The sequence below is a fragment of the Talpa occidentalis genome, unplaced genomic scaffold, assembly GCF_014898055.3.
Source record: "Talpa occidentalis isolate TD23 unplaced genomic scaffold, MPIMG_talOcc4v2.1 talOcc4.7, whole genome shotgun sequence".
In the NCBI taxonomy this organism is placed as follows: Eukaryota; Metazoa; Chordata; class Mammalia; order Eulipotyphla; family Talpidae; genus Talpa; species Talpa occidentalis.
The window spans coordinates 105,935,082-105,953,028 of record NW_023605083.1 but is presented as its reverse complement, the minus strand read 5'-3'; the positions used below and the strand labels follow the sequence as shown (position 1 = coordinate 105,953,028).

The window sequence follows — 17,947 nt, the reverse complement described above, 5'->3', positions numbered from 1 at the left end:
AGATGAAGGCCCATCAGCGGCAGCCAGGCTGGTTCAAAGCCCCAACTTAATTGTCAATTAAGCATGCATAAGGGAGACAAAGCCATGACAACCCCGGGCTGCATGCTGGCGTGTGATTGTAAAGCCGAGGGGCAACGCTGAAAACAGCTGATTCTGCTGACAGTGTGTTTGTAGGGCACCTTGTAACCAATCAGCCGCTGACAGAGGCAGAGTGCTCCTCCTGCCACTCCTATTGTGCCGGACATTCCAGGACCAGGGTCACACTGTGGTCATCCTGGGCAAGTGGGCCACAACTCCCTGAGTGTGGCTGGGAGCAAAGGGGCTGCTTCAAGAAGGGATGCTCTCCTCTCCTGGAAGCGGGTTCAAGGGAAAGATGTGCATCTCAGGCACTGCCAGTCCAGGCTCAGAGGCTGGTGTCTGGAGAGGATGGAGGAACGGTGGGTGGGGGCGGGGACTGGGCCTTGTTTCCCCAGCTCAGCCTTAGAGGGTCCTCCTGCTGACTCTGCAGGCCACCTTCTTCTCCCACCACAGAGCCCTTTTTCTATTCTGTACCCAGTTACCTTTTGGGCTTAGTTAGAGATGACACTGGTTGTGAAGACCACAGGGGAATGGGCTGTTAGCCCTGCAGACCAAAGCCTTCCCACACCCTCAGGTGCCAGCTGCTATCTGTTTAAGCCTGGGGCATGGCTCAGATGTACCCACCCTGTGAGGAGGTCTGCTCCCAGCATCCTGCGCCCCAGGTACCACCCCTTGGCTGCCTCTGCTTCCAGCGTGAGGGCCGGGACACATCTCACTGCTTCTTAAGAATCAGGCCCCAGCATGTGAAATGTATATGCAGAAAACAGGTTTCTGCTGCCCCTCATTTTTCCCACTGCCACTTGTTGAGCCCTCCGTAAGAGTAATGATGCTAGTTGTGTTTTTTGGGAAAGACAATGTTTACACATTCAATAAATTCTCACACACGCCCTTGAGGTAGGTACTATTTCTCCATTTCACATCCATTTCTCAGATTCAGAGAGTTTATGTGATTGACCATGTGTCTAGTCATGGGGAATTATCTTGGCTGGTTAGAATCACAATGCAAAGTCAGTCCAGAGAAGCCAGCCTTGGGCATGGAGAAGATCAATTTTGATGAACCCTGAGTGAAAATTAAGGCAGAGGGGACAGCCAGCCACTGAAAGTATGCAGTATCCCATATTATTGCTCCATAAATAGCAGCCCCTCTCTAGAGAGATGCACAAAGCACCCCCAAAATAAACTTGATCCCCAGCTGGTTCTGGGATCTCCACAGAAGTGTGATGTGAAGAAGGGGTGCCCTCCTCTCCAGGAAGAGGGATCGAGGGAAAGATGTATGTCTAAAGCACTGCCAGTCCTGGCCTCCCTGGTGGCGCAAGGGGTCAAGCACTGACTATGAAGCAATCTGTAGCCTCTGCAGCACAAGTTCCATGACCATGCCCGGCGGCCAGGGAGCAGCCCACATGGTGAAGCAGGCCTCTCCTGCTCACCTGCTGCTCCCCCCTCAGCAGTGTATTTCAGTCAGCCTGCCTGTTCTGCTCCCCGCTCTGTCGCTGGTGAATCCTCTCACCCCCTGCATCTATGGCCTGAACCCCAGCTCTTGTATACATAAAAATAAAATAAAAATCTTTAGGAAAAAAAAAAAAAAAAAAGCACTGCCAGTCTTCCTGGCTGAGATGCCTGTGTTTGGAGAGCAGTAGGGAACAGGCCTGTCTCCCCAGCTCAGCCTGAGAGGTTCTTCTAAGGGCAGGCAGGATGTCTTACTCATCACCAGCACCATGCTGGAATGTGGCACCCACTTTATGCACACTGCGCTGCAGGAAAGTGAGTGCACAGTGGGGACCAGCAGGCTGGCTTCTAGTTCCTCTTCTGCTCCTACAGCACTGAGTAACTGGCAACTCACTACCTCTTTCTCAGTCTGTTTCCTGCTATGAAGCCCCTGCCAGGTCTAACACTGCATGATTTTGAAGGAGGCCCAGACTTTCGGGGTACCCGGGAGAGCCTGCTTCCAGGGGACCATGGCTTCTCAGCCTCTGATTAGAGGGGTCTCCTGACTGTGTTTCCCATCTACCCTGCCAGGTCACGGTACCTGCTCCCATCCCTCTGGTCCCAGCTCTGTGCCTGCAGTCAGAAAGCCTAAGCTAACGACCCCGTGGTGACCTCACCACAACCCCAGCTTGTCAGAAAGCTGCTGGGCCTTTGTTTGGCTTGCAGGCTCCCTGACTTTGGTGTGGAGATCACAGGTCCCCGCACAATAGCCATTGTCTTCTCCATAATGCCTCTTGCCCCAGCCACACCCCCCGCAGCTCCAGCTCCAGCTCCATGGATCACTGCGGGCGGGAGGCATGTGTTCCAGTCCTGTGCAGAGCTGGCTGCTTGCCGCTTGCCACTGCCCTCCAAGCCCTGCTTTGAGTTTTGTAAGCCAAGCTATTCTGCAATCAGGCCACTATTCTTCTGGGGGCTTCTCTGCCTCTCCAAAGTACCCAAACTTTCTCCCCATGTGGCTGAACCCACCCCTTCTGCAGGAACAAAGAAGCTCCAGTCCTGGCCCAGGCTTCATGTTGGACAGTGTCAGGCTCCCAGACACCTCAAGTAGCTCAGGCTATGAGAGGGCACAGCGGGGAGCCAAAGCTTGCATCCCACCCAGCTGGTGGCTCAGAGACCATCCCTGCCAGCATTTAAGTCTGCAGATCTCAGGCCTCTCCCATTGCAACCAGCAATGGAGAGAAGGGACAGTTTCAGAACCACCACCCACCCACAGCTAGAAAGAGGGCTCAGCTCTCCTTTTGCAAGTCTTTTCCTAGAGCAGGCAGGACACTAGGCCACACTTTGTCTAGATAGACACCAGAGCCACCTCAATAAGCATACCCATTCTGGCAAGCCAGCTTTCCTGGAGAACTAAGCCCCTGGAGAAGCGCTCACCATCTCTCCCTGACACAGTGCTCAGCACAGAGGCTACTTTCACACGTGAAGATGTAGGATTCTGTCCTGACAAATCCACACCCCACTGTGGGAGCATCCTAGTCTGGGTCCGGGCCCGGTGCACCACAGCACACAGTAGATACTCAGTTGATCCAGGCCAACTCTGTGCTGCAAAAATTTCGGATGACTGACTGTGCACTACACCTGGAGGAGCACAGAAGCCAACAAGCAGAGCAGCCCTTCCCTGAGACCCCTGGGCTCCTCCTGTTGCGCTGGCCAAAGTCCTGGGGTGGGGTATGGCCAGGGACAGAGCAAGCACACCCTCGGCCTGGCATACCAATGAGGCAGCCTTCTCTGGCCAATCTGATGGCAGCACTGACGAGCTAAGTCAGCAGCCACTAAGGGAGAAGAAAGGAGACTAGGGAAGAATGAGGCAAGGACTCTGTAGGCCGAGCAAGAAGTTAGAGGAGACCTGATTATAGGCACACACTATTTTCACAAGATTATTCTGGTAACCAAAAGTGACCAGCCCTAGGATCATTCCAAAGCCTTTCTTCTTCTGAAAAAATCCTGAGCAAGGTGAGACCCGTGGGGAGAAGCAGAAGGGCTGGGTAGCTGAGGCGGTGCAGCCCAGGCCCTGCTTACCTGAGAGCTTGTTTGGAGGAGAGGTGCTGGGCTGGTGGTGGGGGGAGCTGTGGGAGAGCAGGGGGTTCAGGTTGTGCGTCTGTGTGGAGCTATAGGCATCCATGGCCAGCTTCTGCCTGAATGCCTCCTCCTTCCTGCGGTTTGCGAACCAGTTGTAGACACGAACCTCAGTGACCAGATTGGAGCCCAGGCCGTGGGCTTTGGAGGGGGAGACACCTCTCTGTAGACATTCTGCCCTGCGGATAGACAGAGGGGAGATGGTGAGTGAGGGCAGGCGGGGAGGCTTGCAGTGCTTGGTCCCATCACAGTGGACTTGGCTAGGAGCATGGAGAGGCCAAGGACAGAGGGGAGCCTGGGAAAGAGCCTGTCTTGAGAAAAGCTAGCCAGTGATGATGGAAGAGAAGACTGGAGTAGGGCCTGAACACAGGCACAGGGCAAGCTGCTTCCTGCAAGCCAGGGCTTAGGTCCTGGTATGGCTCGTGGTGAGAAAAGAGCAAGTGGGAGATGAAGGGTAGATAATTTGGGGACAAAGTCCAAACTGGGCCTTCTGATACCTCCTTATGTTGTTATTCTTTAAAAGACAAAGTCCTTTGTGGCTCTGTGTGAATCTCTTCAAGTCACGCTGAAAGGACTTCTGTTCTTTTGGGGTTTGGACACCCCAAAAGAGTCAGGGAAGCCAAACTCCTTATTTGTAACATAGGAGTCCTCTCTAAAGGGCAGGCTGGGTGAGGTACAAAGGAGGGCACGCCGAGATGACTAGTCTCTAGCTTTATCATTGCCAATCAAGCCCAATTCCAGGCGTGAAAGACAGTCTTAGCACTGGGCTCCTTGTCACTGGACAGAGTGTGGCCTGAAGATGCCGTGACTTGTGTAGGTTGATCATTTTGCCTCCCCACCTCCCAGCCTTCCACTGCCAAAGCCAGTCCAGCCAGCAACAGAGAGAAGGCCCTCAGGTCTGCATCAGAGCAAAGAGCAGCTATTGTAGAAAGTTAGTAGTGGAGTCAGGGAGAATGGGATGGGAATGAAGCAAGAAGATACCCTAAGGATTTCTAGTAGCTTTCTATAAAATTACATATAGTTGTTAAGATGCAAAAAGAGCTCTAATTAGTGTAGGCAGAGTAGACTATGCAGATTCCACCAATTCTTGCTCTTCCACCAAGTTTGCTTTTGGACCAGGGAGTGTAAACAACACTTGGCCCAGGCCACAGCCAGACTGTGCCTAAGGAATAGCTTGTCCTTGGACTGTATGGAGGTGAAACACGATTCTCACTTTACTCACACCATATTTTAGACAAATGTTCTCCAGGGTATCTTCCCTGGAATCACAATAGTTCACAGGGGTGTTAATAAGTGCTCCCTAGAAAAAGATTCCATAGTTAACAATCAGTTCAACAAAGCTATGTGGTTTTCTCCACTGCAGAACTTCTCAGAACCTTTAGCATCTTCAAGTATGTCATGACTCCCTATGAGGACAAATGCATATGATGTTTCTTAAACTTATTTATCAATGACTTGAAATTAAGGTTCTGTGAGACACTTTGGGAAGCTCTGATTTAGCCACACTTATGTGGATAACCAGGCCTGAGGGGCTGGATCTTGGGTCCACGTGCTTGCCTGCCTGCTTGAGTGGACATCTGGTGGTGTTACCTGTTGCACTCCTCCACTAAGGCCTCCCTCTCTTCCTTGCTGGGGTTCTTTTGCCGGTCGTAGGCCTGGTACAAGATTTGCTGGGATGCGGGCCCCCATTTGAACCGGTTGCGACGCATCTTCTTGTTGGTAGGCTCAGAGCAGGCGTCATCGGACTGCCCAGGCCCCTGGCTCTGTTGATTGAACTCTGGAAAGAGAAACAGCAGCTGATCCTGACTGCTTTTGTCTGTCATATTTCCAGAACTCTGGACTGTCTGGTTGAATTCTGAAAAGAGAAAGGAGTAGATTTGATAGGGTCTGGAGCCTTCACTTGGCAGACAGACAGACAGACGGACGGACAGACAGATGGACAAAAACACCTTTATTCTTCTCCCTTAAGCTTCACAATCTACCATTTTGCGTGTGGGGATGCAGAGGGGAGACCTCAGGACAGGCCCCTCACTGCCCACCTCAGTACATACCACAAAAGCCACCCCTTTCCTTTCTTCGAAGGAGCTCAAACATGGCCAACCATTGTTTTTTTTTTTTTTTTTTTTTTTTTAAGATTTATTTATTTATTTATACAAGCACTGGGTACAGTCAGAAATGCGAGAGGGTGAGAGAATTCACCAGAACCAGAGCAGGGAGCAGAGCAGGCAGAAGGACCGAAGTACACTGCTGAGGGGAGCAGCGGGCGGCAGGAGAGGTCTGCGCGCCATGCGGGACCCTCCTCTGGTGGCCGGGGAGCAGCCGTGGATCGAACCGGCGCTGCAGAGGCTGCGGGCAGCTTCGCAACCCAGCGCTCAACCACTGCGCCACCTGGGAGGCCCGGCCAACCATTGTTTTAAAGGCAATTTATTATTATTTTTTTCCATTGGCTCACTGGTCCTCAGACATGAAGCAACCCTCTGAATCCTGAACGCCTGTTTTGATGTCAAGTAGATGAACTCAACCAAGTCTCAGGTCTGGGGGAAAACTGCTCAAAGGTACAATCTGCACTGAGACAAAATATTCAGAACTGAAAATACGTCTCCTGGCTCTCCTCTCTCCACATATATTATGAGATCTCTACATTATAATGCCATGCATTTAGAAAAACCCAAACCAAAACCTTTGACCACTGCTTTGCAATTAAAAATAACTGGAACTCTGCATTAGAAAGAGAAGAAGCTATTTTTAGAGTGCAGGTAATTTCAAGGTGATTGTGTCTGTGTGTTTGTGTGTGTGTGTGTGTGTGTGTGATATGTGTCCAGGAGTCCATTTATGAGGGAAACAGTTCAAGATGAAAAGTCTTATAGACCTGTCCACATATTTGAGAGGTAGCCAGTGCAAAAGACTAAATTCTTCCTAGCAAGAACGTTTAATGAATTGAAGAAAGATAAACATGGATGGGACTATGCTCCCTGTCTGTTCACTTTCCAGGATCCGGGCAATACATTTACCCGCATTTTTGGTAAATTTTTGAAATAAAGATGGCAGCTGGGCCCAGTGATGATCTTTAGCTTATATGATTTAAATAGGATTTGATATTTACTTATGGAAGAAGAGAGCTGCGCTGTTCTTTTCCTCACATATGCAGGAAGCAGGGTTCATTGGGGGCGATTAATTCCATTTTACAGATGACTAAGCATAGAGGCCAAGCACTCTGTGGGGCAAGGACACATAACCTTGATGTTTTTCTTTTCTGGTTCCTGGAGTCATTTCTGTGGTCTCAGAAACAACTGGATCCAAAAATCCTCAAGGTTCAAAGTCAGACCACTACTAATTGCTGGAATCCCTCTACCGTACCCCCTACTATGGTCCTTTAATTTGTCCACCTCCAGCAACGGGGGAACTTACTATTGATCTCAGGATCCATTTGCATCTTGGCCCGTCAGGAGAGGCAGTGGTTCCTGCTCAACCTGGCCCTACTCAGGTTGTGTTGAATTTTGTTTAGCCAGCTGCTGATTGGCCAAGCCAACGTCTGGTCTGGCCTCCCTGGTGGATGGACTGAACTTATCAGTGGAGTTTTTGGTTTGGGCCCCACCTACTTGGGGTGATTCTTAGGGCTTTGTGTGCAGTCATTCACCACAATTCTCCTCTAGATAGCTGGAGCAGTTTCTGACAAGTTTACTGGCAGGAAGGCACCAACTCAGTGGGTTAATGAAGGGGCCCCAGCTAAGACACTTCATTGCCCTGTCTCTCAATGTGATTATACTTTTCAAAATATACTTTCATCCCCTCCATATTATCAGTTCTTCAGAATCACAATCTAAATGCAGTTATTTTAGGAGGAGGGGGAGGAAAAAGTTCCCTGCTCGGTGGTGGGCAGAGGGAGGAGGGTCTGCCTCAGTGTCTCCTTTTTGCTCTGTGGCATCAACATAAATTGCAGCCAAAGCCAGTGTGGATAACCCCAAGGATGCAGGATGAATTGGAAGTTCTATATTTGATATGAATAGATATGACAGTAATGAGCATTTACTGAGCCATTTCTATGGTGAGGTATCTTTGAAAGACCTCTGACTATATCCCTTCATTAATTTTCACAACCTCTCCGTGACAGAAGTATGGTTGTCTCCCTGTGACAGATGAAGAAACTGAAGTTCATACTGGTTAAGTGACTCGCTCAGAATCGCGTGGACTTGGGCAGGAGTTGGGATGTGAACCCGGTCTAGAGAGGCTAAGCTTCTTCACCAGCACCCTATGTAGCTCCTTTTACTAAAAATGAAACCCAAACAATATATCCACAAAACCTTCAAATCTGACTTAGGTTGAGAAAACAAAATTGACCCCTGTTGCCTGACACCATGGTGGATATGAGACACGCTCGATGGTCCCCAGCATGTGGGGGTGGCCTCTGCCTGTCAGCTTTGCTCTGAGGAGGTAGCCACCTGCATGGTGTTCAGTCTGCCTGGGGTTGCTGAGCTAAATCACCTCAAGCACTCAGAAACATCCATATTCGACCCACCTCAGGTCTTGGCGTGAGCCTCTCTCACATTTTGAAGAACTTGACGCCCCATGTCCTCTAGTCATTACCAACTCACTTGTACTTTTCTTTAGATGCGGGGGTTGGGGGCTTAGGAGATGTATGTTGCCCATAAAAATTAACTTGGAGAAGCTGGCTTCAAGCAGCCTCGTTATAAGCTTGGGAATAAGCTTGTACAAGGAGAGTCTATGTGTATAGATGGGCCCACGAATATAACCATTTATTATGTTTTTCAAGAAACAGTTTACAAGAAAAAGTTGTAATCATGTGTCTTTTTTTTTTATTTTGCCCATTTCTTCTCCCATCCATGCCATTCACTTGTGTCCCTCTTTTATTCAACTCACTTCCTAATTTTTATCCCATGTTTGTGTCTTCTATTCATCCTTCCACAAATGGTTCAAATGTCATCTCCTCTAAGAAGCTCTCCCTGATGTCTTCAGGCAATTTAGTGATTCCTCTGCTGCCCTTGTGTATAACTTTACACCTCTTAGAAAGCGTCTGTCATTAGTTACTCAAATATGTCATCTTCCTCATTAGGTTGAAAGTTCCTGCAGAAAATATCCCAGTCCAGCTCAGTGCTTGGTACATATATTTATATAATGAAGGAATGTTTCTTGAACTTTATGCTCAAGTCCCTCATGTCACTTTAAAACAATAATTACAATAATGATTTTAAAAGCCCTTTTAGAGACCGTCATAAATTTTTGTAAAACGTCCCTTCTCAGGCATCCTGAAATACTTTCTGGGACTTCTGTCTCTTTAGACGCTTCCAGTTGGCCTTTCCTGCCTCCCTTTCCATTCTCAGGGGACTCCCACTGAACAAAAATGGCAGCTCAAACTGGAAATATGACAGGAGGGTTGATGTAGAGTAACGGCAGGTCCCAAGGATTCTCTGGTCTCTGGAGACTGTGACCCTGAGAATTTTCTTGGACTTTACAGGAATTACAAGGAGTTGCTTCATATCAGAAACACAAATTCTTAAAGACCTACTCACCAGGGATGGTAGATCCACTCAGAGTTTAAAAGGGGCCTCTTCCCCTAAACAGTAAAGAGCTCTCACTTTGCTTCATCTAATCTGCCCATTTAATGCTTCCAACAAACAGCAACCGCCCACCCTGTGAGATAAATGCCTAAAACCTTTCCTTCCATCATCAAGACCTTTCCAGCCCATGGACATTGAGACAATAAATACTTAAACAATCACTTTGGACCAGCGTGTGGCAGAAAACAAGAGTGATTTTGAAAAGTGGTCATCCAAAGAGAGGGAAAAAGCCCAACCCAGAAAGTGATGGAAACTAACATCTTGATAAGGACAGAGAAGCCCATGCCCAGAGGATAGTATGTGAAAACTGAGGTAAAACTTTCCTAGGAAAAGGGCCAGGTTGAAATAAAGTATGGCATGAAACTATACTTCCCTAAAATAAAATCAGTATATCATTCATACTCTGGTCAATCAAATGGCGTTCAAGCTTCCCAAGGCTTCAAAACAAAAATTTCTCAGTATTATTGAAGAGGAGACATCTTGGGACAGAGGGCAATTTGAGCACGGGAGTGGGGATGACAAGAATCGACTGTTCAGAGTTCCGAAGGCAGACACTTGTACTGTGTCTTGCCTTAGCCAGAAGCAGCTCCTTCATTAGACAGGGTCACCAGCTGAGGACCTCAAGTTCTATCAATTTGGGTAAATGTGAGTCAGTACCTTAAATTGCTCCATAATTCAATTCTACTTCCCACTCTCCCAAAGAAGAGGGTCCAGTTCTAAATATATCTCTATACACACACACCTCTTTTTAAAAACACTCTTTGCAGAAGGAAGGAAAAGACCAGTAATAATGAGCAATATTATTGGTCTACACAATATCTTCCTTGGAAACTCTGATCTGTGGTCCTGCACCAATGGGGGCTGGTTGGCCTACTTCAGGGAAGATACTCCACAGTTACCTATTTGGTGTCCCTTGGAAATGGGAACGAAGGAATTCAAAGTACAGTATATACACTGAAGGGCTTGTCAAAGCAACTGGCTGGGCGGAAGGGACTGTGAGAGAAGAAAATGATATAAGCCAATTCATTGTATAGCAACTGGGAAGACCAAATCCATATGCCAGCTTCCTTATATGTGCTGAGTGATGAGTGGGCCTTCTTGATGAAAGGGAAACTTTCATCAAGGCAGCCCACAGGGCTTAGAGTCAGGGCAAAGTCACTGACTCCAGGTGGAGGCAGAGGTGGGATTAAAACACTTACGTCGGAGGATCTCTCGTTGCTTTCGGACGTACCAGGTGTACAGGGCAGCGCGCTTCTGGGTCTTCATAGGGGTGCCCTTGTTGAGGTGCTGGGAGAGATGGGACTGGTTCAGACCAGTGACATCGACCACCTCCCGCTGGGGGATGTTGTGCTGCTGCATGTAGCCCTTGATCATTTTGGCAGCCCTCCAAGGGTCCTCACTGGAAGGGTAAGCAAATGGTTAAGATGCTGGGGGAAGATGTGGGGAGGGGAATACTTTCTAGGGTTTTACCTAAACACTGCAAAACTTTGATTTTCACCTGGTTCTCTACCTGTCTAAGTTATATCCTTGAGAGAGATGTGGGGCCAAGATAGAACCTAAATAAAAGAGTCTCATGATGAAAGCTTCTAGGTAGCACACTTCATCCGTGCTGCTGCTATCAGGAGGACAAAGATCACTTTCCATCTTCAGGAGTGAGAAAACACTACCAACACCCTCTCTTATTAAGCAAAAAGAAAATGCTTGTTTTATTTTGCTTTCCTTCATTTCCCTGCAACGTGAAATACTTAGAAGACCACAGACCCACTGGGAAGTGGAGAAGCTCTGAGATGGCTGATCCCAAAGTGATGGGAGTAACTTTGGTTCCTAAATTCCTAAATCCCTTACTCATTATTTTCCTTTTGAATGGAAAAGTTTTTTGTCTTATGAAATAGGGGTAAAACATAGGTGTCCACCTCCTGAGAAGCAAGGTGCATTTCTTAGCCAAATGTTAAATGCATTCCAGACTTTTAAAAAGTTTTTAAGAAATACAAAGATATTCCTCCCTGGGACTGAAGAATCTCTTCACTGAGGTGAAGCAAGAAAAGCTAAAGAAAAAAAAAAACCTTCCATAGCTCCACCTCCCAAATAAAACCTAGTGGGGACAAGTAATTTCAACTTCTGAGTAAGATATTAGCAATCTCAAATGTCTTGTTTTCTTGTTTCCTTACATTTCTCCTTTGATAGGGTAAGAGTATCTGGAAGGGAATGTTTTTCATAAGTTTCAATCTTGGAATAAGAATATGGCCATATTTTTCATTTTTTGGTAAACACAGGGCTGCAAAGGTTTCTTCTGAGAAATGTATTAGTGCCTTTTAATTTTATTTATTTAAAATGTTTTCAACCTTGCCAGTATCTTTTCTTGCTTATGGAACAGGTGACTTAAAAGTGGGAGATATCATTTAAAATAAGAAATTAAGAAAGCAAAGCACAGAGCAGAACAAAGTATTAAAGAAGCAATCCATATACACATGTTATTTGCTTAATGCAGCTATCTATTTAGTTTAATAGAACAGCATCAGTTCTGACTAAACATGAAAAACATGAAAGGAAAAATTAGTTTCATGTGAAACAATAAAAAGTGGTGCCAAGCAGAGGTCAAAACAGGTACAGTGTTACAAGTGAAATAACCAATTTATTTCTAGGTGGTGCCCATAACAAATGACATAGAATTAATTTTGCTTAATGTATTAAAACATCCAGCAACTAAACTGAGATATTTTGCATTCCATACTGATTATTTTAGCAAGCCTTTGATATTAAATTTACAAGAGCACAGGTTCTGATAGAGATGGTTTTGAGAAATACAAACTTTTCAGATGAACTGTATATAAGTTAACGAACTTCTCAATTATTTATAAAGATACTTCTAAAAACACGTTTTTGCTCTTTGTAACAAGAACAAAAATGAGAAAACGTGTTACCGTTTCAAACATGGAGACTTCACCTTCAGTGAGAGAAAAAATAATGTAACATTTTGCACATATCCGTGTAAACACGAGAAATCATTTAAAAGCTCATTCCTGGAGCATATTTCCACAGACATCTTTAGGGTGGAAAAACACTTTGAACAGATAGGAAGGATAGTTTCGAAAGTTAGAAAAAAATTGCACTTTAAAAGTTAATATTGTTTAACATATTCTTTGACCATTTTTGTCCTGTTCAAAAGCTTTTTACCGGTGTCCATTTGTGTATCTAAGAAACCTCGCGAAATAGTATAAGGGCGAATGGTTCCGTGGAAAAAGTGAATTAACACAACAATTGGGAAAGTTAAAACAAACAAACCAACCAGGAAAACCCAATAAACGAGAGCCAACCTTTCAGCGCGCTGGAGTTGGGGTAAGATGGCGTAGTTTAACCTTTACAGCACTCTGACCCCAGAATCCACGCGTATTCACGGGGAAGAACCCGAGGATTGGTTGCGTCGATTTAATTCGGAAACACAGGCCCTCACAGGGGTTCCCGGGCCGGCCGAACCCCGGATCTATCCCGAGAAGCGCGCGGCGCGGGGCTCTGCGCACAGGTGTCCACGGCCGCGCCGGCACCGTCGGCCCCGCACGCGCCTTTCCAAACAACGACTTTTCTGCCCCGAGCAGAAAAGACCTGCCATACAGTTCGCCGCCCGATCTTTAAGAACATTCCCGACTCCTTTAGGGGAGCGGTCAGCTTCTCCAGCCCCGCCGGCTCGCCCGCTTCCAGGCCGGCCAGCAGCGCGGGCACCCGCCGGGAGCCGGACCTGCGAGGCGCAGCGCCCGACCTTCCTTCTGGCCTTCCCTCTTCGAGGAGCTTTACAGAGCGTCCAGGCGCTCCAAAAAGGATCTTTTCTCGTTCTGTTCTTTCCGCCTTAGGGATCAGGGTGGGCCAAAGGGGGAGGGAGTGTGTCTGGCGCTCAGAAACCGACTGTGCTGTGACCTGGGAGCCGCTGGTAAAATTTCTTGAAAAATTACTTTAATAAAGTCTGACCGCTCTCGAAGGTGGGAGGCAAGAAGGCAGCACCAGCTTGGAAAACAGAGAAAAACCTCGGGCTGTCTTGAGTCCGCACCCCAGGGAGGGTTGTCAGGGCCCCGGGCCTCCCTCCGCGCGCGGCTGGGGTCGGGGTTGTGCGCCCCGGGCTCCCCGCGGGCCGGGCCTCTGCGGGCGCTCGGCGCGGCTGCAGCTCCGGCCAGGCGCCAGGGCTCGCGGCCGCCCCGGGGGGTGGGGGGGGTTGGGGTGGGGGGCGTGGGGGGGCTTGGCCGGGGAGCGCCCGTCGGTGCCCTGAGCGCGTTCTGGGACCTGCAAGCAGCCCCGCGCCCGTTTTGATTTCCTTCCCTCTCTAAGCCGCGTTTACAACTTCACCAATGAATAACCCGCCTCTCTTTTCAACCTAATCACGGCTCTTTGTGTATCTTTCTGTTGATGATTTATAGAAATAAATTAATAACACCCTAACTCCACGTGCTGCAGTTTATGTTACAACTCGGACGCGTCCCGCCGAGCGCGGGGCCGGCTGCGGAGGGGAGCCTCTCGCGGCCTCGGGCGCCCGGGTCCCCCAGCGCCCGGCGGGAGGGCCTAGGCCCCGCGGGCCCGGGCACCGGCGGCGGAGCTCGGTCTGTCCTCCCGGCCCCACTGCAGGCTGCCCCGGGTCCCCGGCCGCGGCTCTTCCCAGCCCTCGCGCCTGCCTGCGCCCTCACCCCAGCCGGGGAGAAGCCTCTGGCACCCCGGGAAACGGAGGGGGAAGAGCCTCAAACCTAAGAATTCTAGTAAAATACTTTTGGGGGCAAAATCTAGAAGTCCCCCTTATTGTCTGCGGTAGCGGGTGAGCCTGCGGGGCCCCCAGACGGGACATTCAAATGCAAGGTCAAATCCCGTCCCCAACTGCCCCCGCGAGCTCCGACCCAGGCTGCCCGAGGCCCGGGGCGCCCAGGTGCAGGCTCCAGCCTGGAAACCGCGGCGCTGAGGGGTCGGGGGCCACGCCGGGGGCTCGGCCCTAAAGCTGAATGGCCGCGAGGGACGTGCGGCCTGAGGGAAGCGCTCGGGTCCTGGGATAATTAGTAACTAGCTGTCAAAGCCTCAGGCCGGCCGGGGAGGCCCGGCGAGGGATCCCGGGCCGGAGCTGGACGGCTCGCAGCCCGCTGAGCTCCCGGGGGCCGGCCGGGGGGCGCCGGCCAGATCCGGGAACACCCTCCTCGCTGGGATGGCGCCCAAGCCCGGCCAGCTGGGGGTCTTAGCCGCGCGGGGCTCTCGCTGGCTTAATTCTGTGGTTTCTTTTGCCGGGCGCGGGTCCCTGACCCTACAACATGCCAAGTGTCCCCTTTTAAATCTAATCCGCTCTGGCGACTCTGGAAGATCCTGGGGTCTGGCGAGGGCGCTGCAGATGGGAGTGCCCACCGGGGACTCGCCCCCTCCAAGGCGCCCTGCCGCGGTGCCGACAGCCCCTCGGCAAGGGAAAAAACAAGCTGCAGGACGCGGTGTCCGAGGTCGGCCTGCGCTTCCCGGGACCGGAGAGGCGGAGCCAGCGAGAAAGGCCAGCGCGGCCTGGGGCGGGCGTGGGCCGCAGCCTCGGCCGCGGGGGACCCGCTGCTGTTTCCCCGCACCCACCCCCACCTTCAGGCGCGCGGGGACACCTCTAGGAAAAGGCCTCCGCAGCTTGCGTTCTTCCAGGCCGAGCCCCAGCTGGGGTGGCAGGGCCCCTAGGTCCTGGGGCGCTGGGCTGGGCTGGGCTGGGGGTGATGAAGCCTCAGGGCTGCGGACCCGTCCCGTGGAGGGGTTGGGAGGGGTCCAGGTGTCGGGAGCGCAGCGCAGCGCGCCCCGGGGCACTCGGGTGGGGAAGAGGCTTGGCGAGAGGGGCCCCGCGCTGGGTGACTCAGGCACCGGGCCCGGGGCTCGGGGAACTCGGCTCTTCCTCCCAACCTCAACCCTAGCCTACCTGAGCATCCGCTCCACCTCCGCCCGCTGCTCCGCCGCCTCCTCAGTGTTGAGCGCCTGCAGCTCCTTGAGGATGGGAGGGGTGTCATAGTCATCACCGTCCTCAGAGCCCTCGTCCCCCGACAAGCGGCCCTTGGCGTGGCCGTTGGTGAGAGTATGGAAGACCGGCTTGGTGTCCGGCTCGGCCCCGTTCCCGGGAGATAGGGGCAATGTCTCCAGCTTCACCCCGAAACTCGGGGAGGGCAGCAACTCCTCCAAGGCCTGGACCAGCACCTCCTTGGTGACCCCGGAGTTCAGCAGGGCGCTCAGGAGTTCTTGCTGGAGCGACGTAAGCTTCGACACCATTTTCCAAGGACAGAAAGAGAAGGGGATGAGGGGTGGGTGGGTGCCCGAGAGGAGGGTGGAAGGGAGTTTCACAAGTGAACCCCCAAGTCCAGGAAGCCCTCCACCCTTCAGCCTCCAGACACCTGTTACTCCCCGGGGTCCCGGAGTCTCCTCCGAGAGGAGCCAGAAAACTTCTAACTTGCCATGATCGCCACCATTAGGCCATATAAGATATGCAAATTAGTGGGGAGGCCGGGCTTTCCGCAAGATGCAAATAGTCGAGGGGGGGGGCGGGGGGGAACCGAGAGAGCGAGCGCCAGAGGGGCAGACCCGGAGCTGGAGACCCGGCGGGAGCAGGGCTTGCCAGGGTCCATCGTGCCCGTGCTGGGGGTCTGAAGACCTCTTACAGGTTCTGTTGATCAGGCAAACTTTAGCTGACCTTTGGACTTGTTAAGCAAGTAGCTTGTAGCCCAGAATGGAAGGCTCAGGAGCTTTTCCACCAGCGGCAGTCGGGCTTTAGTCTGGAAAGAAGAAACTGCGCCTGGGGGCTCAGGTGAGAGCGGCAGGAAGTTGAGGTATTCTTGGACGCGGAAGACAAGAAGATTAGAGCCTCTCCCACCCCACGCAGGTAGTGGATCCAGGGAGCCACCGGGCGGAGGACCGCTTGGGACGGGCGCTGAGATCTGGGTGAAGCAGGGGGTGTTAGGAGGAGTGTGGAGGATTGCTGGACCTCCACTTAGTTCTACCTGGGTTTCCGCTCCGCAGACCCTGGGCCTTCGCTGCCAGGTCTGGTGTTTGGGATTTGCACAACTGCTGTCCCGATAGTGCAGGCGAGCAGGAAGGAGGCACCGAATAATTTATGGGCAGAGGAGGGAGTAGCCAACTTTGAGCTCCCCCAGCAGTCGGGGGCACAGCACCCAGCCAGGCCAAACAACACTCGAGCTGGGCCCCTGGCGGTATCTGCCTGCTTAAGCCCGAAATATCAAAGTGCTGGGCTTTGGGGTAAAAGCTAGAATGGCAGGGCCTCCTTCCTAGTACTGAAAGCCAAGCTTTGGCCTGCAGCTGGATGGACAGTATCGTGTCCTGGCTCCACTGATTTCTGGAGTTTTTGCAGCTCCAGGGTTCAAAGGTTCCTGGGTCTAGGGTCTGCGCTTTGCGGTGTGAGGTCACCAGCGTCAGTGGCTGTCTGCAACTCTAAGTTGACAAGGTACCCACACAGTCGCTGAAGGAAAGAGAGGGTTTTTTTTTTGTTTTTTGTTTTTTGTTTTTCGTTTTTTTGCACTCGAGCCTCCACTAGCAAGAAACCCGGGAACCTTTCAGCACTGTTGGAATTTCAACCTCATCTTCCCAGGGTGCCTGGGGAAGGGAGGAAGGCGACATGGGTGCACCCAGACCTATAGGCTGTACCTAACCTGCAGAAGAACAGGGCAAGGGGCGTTTTAGTCCTAAAACGCCCACAGATCCATAGCTCCTGGAATAGAGGTCACTGTGAGCCCCTTCTAAGCCTCAGTTTCCTCATCTGTGACAGACCAAAGCTTACAATGTAGGGGAGTGGGGGGGCAGGGAGGAGTATACATACTGAATGATACCACCTTGGAGAAACCCCTGGGATGAATAATAGTGTGCACAATTTTCAGTCTGGGAAGGCAGGGAGCCAGTTCCTAGTAGTTAATTGTAGCTCCTCAGGGGACTTAGGGTTCTCAGACTCAGCTAGATTCCCTGCTGGGAATCTAGGGGTTGGGAGATTAGGACCAAAAATTTAGAATCAGGGGCCTCCCCTGTGGCGCAGTGGCTTGAGCGCATGCAGTGCTGTGAGGCTGTCTGCAGCCTCTGTAGCATGGGTTCGATTCCCAGCCGGCCAGAGAGATTCCCACATGGCACGACAGACCTCTCCTGCCTTGCCCACTGCTCCCCTCAGCAGTGCCTTTGGTCTGTCTGCCTGTTCTGTTCCCCGCTCTGTCTCTGGTGAATCCTCTCACCCTCCTGCGCCTCTGACCTTTACCCCAGTTCTTGTATAAAAATAAATAAATCTTTTTTAAAAAATCGATCATTTTTTAAAAAATTTAGAATCAGCAGAGAATTTGCAAAGAAGCTTCTGAACAAATTCTGTTTCTCCCACCTTTAAAAGTCCATTAGGATGAAGGTGGGGTTAGGTTCAGGAAGAGAATTTCAGCCGGGGGAAGAAGAGTCAGCAGCTCTCATTGGCTTGGTTCAGGATCACTTCTAGATATATAAGGGTGAAATTCCAGATGTGACTGATCCCAGGCTGCCAAGGAGCTAGGCTGCCTCTTCAGAATATAGGGTCTGCTACAGATACCTGGGTCACCTGTGCTGGGAACCAGAAAGAAGGGGTGGGGGGTTATGTGCAGGTTGCTCTGGGGAAGGGTCTTACCTATATTTCTCAGCCTCTCTTCCCCAGAGCAAGGGGTAATATCTTCATGGAAACAAGAGCCTTCATTTCACCTTATTATTTGTTGTGTCATATGGCAGGTCCTGTGCCTTACAAT

The 17,947-nt window shown here is 50.8% G+C and overlaps 1 protein-coding gene across 14 annotated transcripts in view; it reads right to left on the bottom strand.

Annotated features, from left to right (window-relative positions):
• HNF1B (HNF1 homeobox B) overlaps positions 1-15,697 on the bottom strand; it is an 82,427-nt gene extending 66,730 nt beyond the window's left edge. For 4 of the 14 annotated variants that reach the window (XM_037491675.1, XM_054689280.1, XM_037491672.1 and 1 more), the window contains exons 1-4: positions 15,118-15,599; positions 10,415-10,614; positions 5,230-5,494; positions 3,583-3,818 (exon numbers count right to left, since the gene is read on the bottom strand). In XM_037491675.1, the coding sequence (XP_037347572.1) occupies positions 3,583-3,818; positions 5,230-5,494; positions 10,415-10,614; positions 15,118-15,461 (1,045 nt within the window). In that variant the 5' untranslated portion in view covers positions 15,462-15,599. Of the gene's footprint in view, positions 1-3,582; positions 3,819-5,229; positions 5,495-10,414; positions 10,615-15,117 lie in introns of all 14 variants that reach the window. The other 10 variants (XM_037491670.1, XM_037491678.2, XM_037491676.1 and 7 more) reach the window with 6 other exon arrangements.
• Between the last annotated feature and the right edge of the window lie 2,250 nt (positions 15,698-17,947).